This window comes from Colobus angolensis, unplaced genomic scaffold, assembly GCF_000951035.1.
Source record: "Colobus angolensis palliatus isolate OR3802 unplaced genomic scaffold, Cang.pa_1.0 Scaffold500, whole genome shotgun sequence".
NCBI classification, from domain to species: domain Eukaryota; kingdom Metazoa; phylum Chordata; class Mammalia; order Primates; family Cercopithecidae; genus Colobus; species Colobus angolensis.
The window spans coordinates 45,397-49,156 of record NW_012118489.1 but is presented as its reverse complement, the minus strand read 5'-3'; the positions used below and the strand labels follow the sequence as shown (position 1 = coordinate 49,156).

The window sequence follows — 3,760 nt, the reverse complement described above, 5'->3', positions numbered from 1 at the left end:
CTCTGACCCAACCAGGTATTGACATTCTAGCCATTCATGATAGGAGGAGGCAGGAAAGCAGGGACAAGGAGGATTTCCCCACATCTATAAACCTGCCCCACAATATACTCACAGCAATTTCCGAATGTTTACCCCTCTATACTGCGGAAGATCGTCGCCCGTCAAAACGACATCCATCTGAAAGAAACAAGGCAGTGAAGGTCACACAGAGCTAGAGCGTGAAGACTCTCCTGTTCCCCGTCTCGAGGCAGCCCTAGGCACCCTTCTGTGGAGCCCACGTAAGACCCCATAGGAAGAACCACCAACCCAGGAAGCTCCCTCTGCCATAATGTGGGTCATGTGGGGCTGAAGGCTCGAAACTCTCAGAGGACCTCCTTAGGGAGACTGGTGGGGAGGGGGCTCATGAGCAGAACTCAGATCACTAAGTCAGGGTGCACCCCCCAATTTCCTCTCACGTGGGACGTCACCCTGGGGTGTCTGGGTGTGCCCTGGTCTTACCCGATTCTTGAAGAGGTTATTGAAGTTCTGGTATTCCTGGGAGGATAAGTCATTCATCTGTTCTGTGAAATTTCTGTAAGTCACTTTCACTGTCATACCTAAAGTGGCATTGAGTTTTTCCGGGGTTTCTGTGGGAAAAGGCCGTGGTATGTGTGAGACAGCGACCTCCCAATAATGTCCTCAAGTATTGATACATTCTCTGCCTGTGGGTGTCTTGCAGGTGAAGGAAACTTAAGAGGAAGGTGGGGGTCACTGAGACTTCTGTTCCCTGTCTCCCAAAACCCTTAGGAGCCAGTGGCCAGGAGGAAAAGGGACAGTACTAAGTACAGAAGCCCTCTGATGAGAGGTACAGGTGAGCTAATGGAAAGGGCCCTGGGCCAGGTGTTGTGGCTCACACCTGTAATCCCAGTGCATTGGGGAGATGGGAAGACCTGCCTGGGCAACAAAGTGAGACCCTGTCTCCACAAAAGTAAAAAAATTAGCCAGGCGTGGTGGTGCACACCTATAGTCCCAGCTACTTGGGAGGCTGAGACCGGAGGATAACTTGAGCCCAGGAGTGCAAGGCTGCAGTGAACTATGATCTGCACCTCTGCACTCCAGCCTGGGCCACAGAGTGAAACCCTATCTCAAAAGAAAGGGAGATTCCTAAAACTAAAAATAGAGCTACCATACAATCCAGCAATCCCACTGCTGGGTATATATCCAAAAGAAAGGAAATCAGTACATCGAAGAGATCTCTGCACTCCCATGTTTGTTGCTGTTCACAATAGCCAAGACTTGGAAGCAACCTCAGTGTCCATCAACAGATGAATGTATAGAGAAGACCTGGTACATATACACAGTGGAGTACTATTCAGCCATCAAAAAGAATGAGATCCTGTCAATTGCAACAACATGGATGAAGCTGAAGGTCATTGTTAAGTGAAATAAGCCAGGCACAGAAAGACAAACATTGCATGTTCTCACTTATTGGTGGAATCTAAAAGTCCAAACAATTGAACTCATGGAGGCAGAGTAGAAGGATGGTTACCAGAGGCTGGGAAGGGTAATGGGGTGCCGGTGAGACGGAGGTGGGCATGGTTAATGGGTACAAAAAATGCATAGTTAGAAAGAATGAGTAAGACCTGGTATTTAACACAACAGCATGACTATAGTCAATAAGAATTTAATTGTACATTTAAAAATAACTAAAATAGCTGGGTGCGATGGCTCATGCCTGTAATCCCAGCACTTTGGGAGGCCGGGGCAGGCAGATCACCTAAGATCGGGAGTTCCAGACCAGCCTGGCCAATATGGTGAAACTCTGTCTCTATTAAAAATACAAAAATTAGCTGGGCATGGTGACCCACGCCTGTAATCTCAACTACTCAGGATGCTGAGGCAGGAGAATCGCCTGAATCCAGGAGGTGGAGGTTGCAGTGAGCCAAGATCATGCCACCGCACTCCACCCTGGGAGACAGAGCGAGACTCCCTCTCAAAAAATAAAATAAAATAACGAAAATAGCACAATTGGATTGTTTGTAACATGAAGATTAAATGCTTGAGGGAATGGGCACCCTATTTTCCATGCTGTGATTATTACACATTGCATTCCTGTAACCAGACATCTCATGTATGCTCCATAAATATATACATCTATTATGTATCCCTAAAAATTAAAAATTAAAAAAAAAGACCACCCCATTTTTCTACCTTCTACTTTCATCCCTGAAGGCAGAGGTAGAAGGTTCATGCTCTCCCTACAGTGTTGCTGGAAACAACCTGCAAGTGAGGCAGTGGTTGATCCAACACTGCCATGCTGTTTTCAGGGGTCAAAGGCCCTGCAAAGAGCTACAGGTCTCAGAAAAGGTCATTACCTACAAGGAAGGATTCCAGAGGGGACAAGCACTGGTAACCAACGTAGCCTTGGGGACAGACACATTGTTTTCCATTCCAGATTTGTCCTTCCTGGCATGACCCTGTGGAGAGAGAGAATCCACAGCAGTCACCATAGGAGCCCAAAGGGCAAAAACACGCACTCCCATTCTAGGTCCAGTCACTGAGCATCACACTGGAGAGGAGGATGGTGCCAGATGACCATGCAGCGATGAAGACGCCTCTGCTGCCACCCCCACCCCTGGGAGATAGAAAGGGAGGAGGAACAGCAGACAGTAAGGAAACAAAAGATACAAGAGGTCCAGCTATGAAAAAAGCACTCATGTATCAAAAGAGAACAACTCTACCCCTGGGATCACCTGGAACAGCAAGGAGAAAGAGTTGGAAATGTGAAACAAAACCACAGGAGGCCAAAGCAGATGCAGATTCTCATGACGACAGAGAGAAGGTGGGTAGGTGTGGTGGCTCATGCCTGTAATCCCAGCACTTTGGGAGGCTGAGGTGGGTGGATCACATGAGGTCAGGAGTTTGCAGCTAGCCTGGTCAACATGGTAAAAACTCATCTCTACTAAAAATATAAAAATTAGCTGGGCGTGGTGGTGGGCACCTGTAATCTAAGCCACTCGGGAGGATGAGGCGGGAGAATCGCTTGAACCCGGGAGGCAGAGGTTGCAGTGAGCCAAGATCTTGCCATTGCACTCCACCCTGGGCAACAGAGCAAGACTCTGTCTCAAAAAAAGAAAAAAAAGAAAAAGAAAAGAAACAGAGAGAAGGGGTTTATGGAAGGATGCAAAAACAAACAAACAACAACAACAACAGCAAAGCCACCCTGGAGTCGTAGAGGAAGGAGAGATTGTCATCATAGAGGTATGGGGACCAGTGAATGGCACATGAACACTGGAAGTGATATCAAACCCAGAAACTGGATAGTCAGTAGACCAAAGTAAAGTGGAACATAGAGGAAAAGAACCAAGAGTTTGTAAAGGATGAAGACGACTCGTGGACAGGCCTGGAGAAGAAGCTAAATGTGGATGAAATTGAAAGAGCAGTACCTGGCACTAAGGTTTGCAGGCTTTCAGTAGACGCAATTGTAAAAGGGAAGCTTGGACTGGTGTGCAAGGTGGTAGATTCCCCAGTGAGGCCTGATGTGCTGGAACTGGCAGGAAAGAGGGTTGTGTAAGTAGTGGATGGGCTTATGTAGAAAGTTGTAGATTCTCCAACGAGGGCTGAGGTTGTGGAGTGGGGAGGTAAGGGTGTTGTTCCAGTTGCATTTGAGCTGCTGTGGAATGCTGTTGATTCCTGATCAAGGTCTGTGGTGGTAAGGGTGGCAGGTAACACTATTTCGGTGGAGCCTGGGCTACCAGTGAAGGCTGTAGATTGTTCACCA

The 3,760-nt window shown here is 47.6% G+C and overlaps 1 protein-coding gene across 1 annotated transcript in view; it reads right to left on the bottom strand.

Moving 5' to 3' along the window:
* The window catches only part of LOC105524683 (mucin-12-like), a 17,205-nt gene that overhangs the window by 10,150 nt on the left and 3,295 nt on the right, over positions 1 to 3,760 (bottom strand). Inside the window, exons 2-5 of the mRNA XM_011960044.1 lie at positions 3,426 to 3,758; positions 2,355 to 2,456; positions 499 to 626; positions 113 to 177 (exon numbers count right to left, since the gene is read on the bottom strand). Of these exons, the coding sequence (XP_011815434.1) occupies positions 113 to 177; positions 499 to 626; positions 2,355 to 2,456; positions 3,426 to 3,758 (628 nt within the window). The remainder of the gene's footprint in view (positions 1 to 112; positions 178 to 498; positions 627 to 2,354; positions 2,457 to 3,425; positions 3,759 to 3,760) is intronic.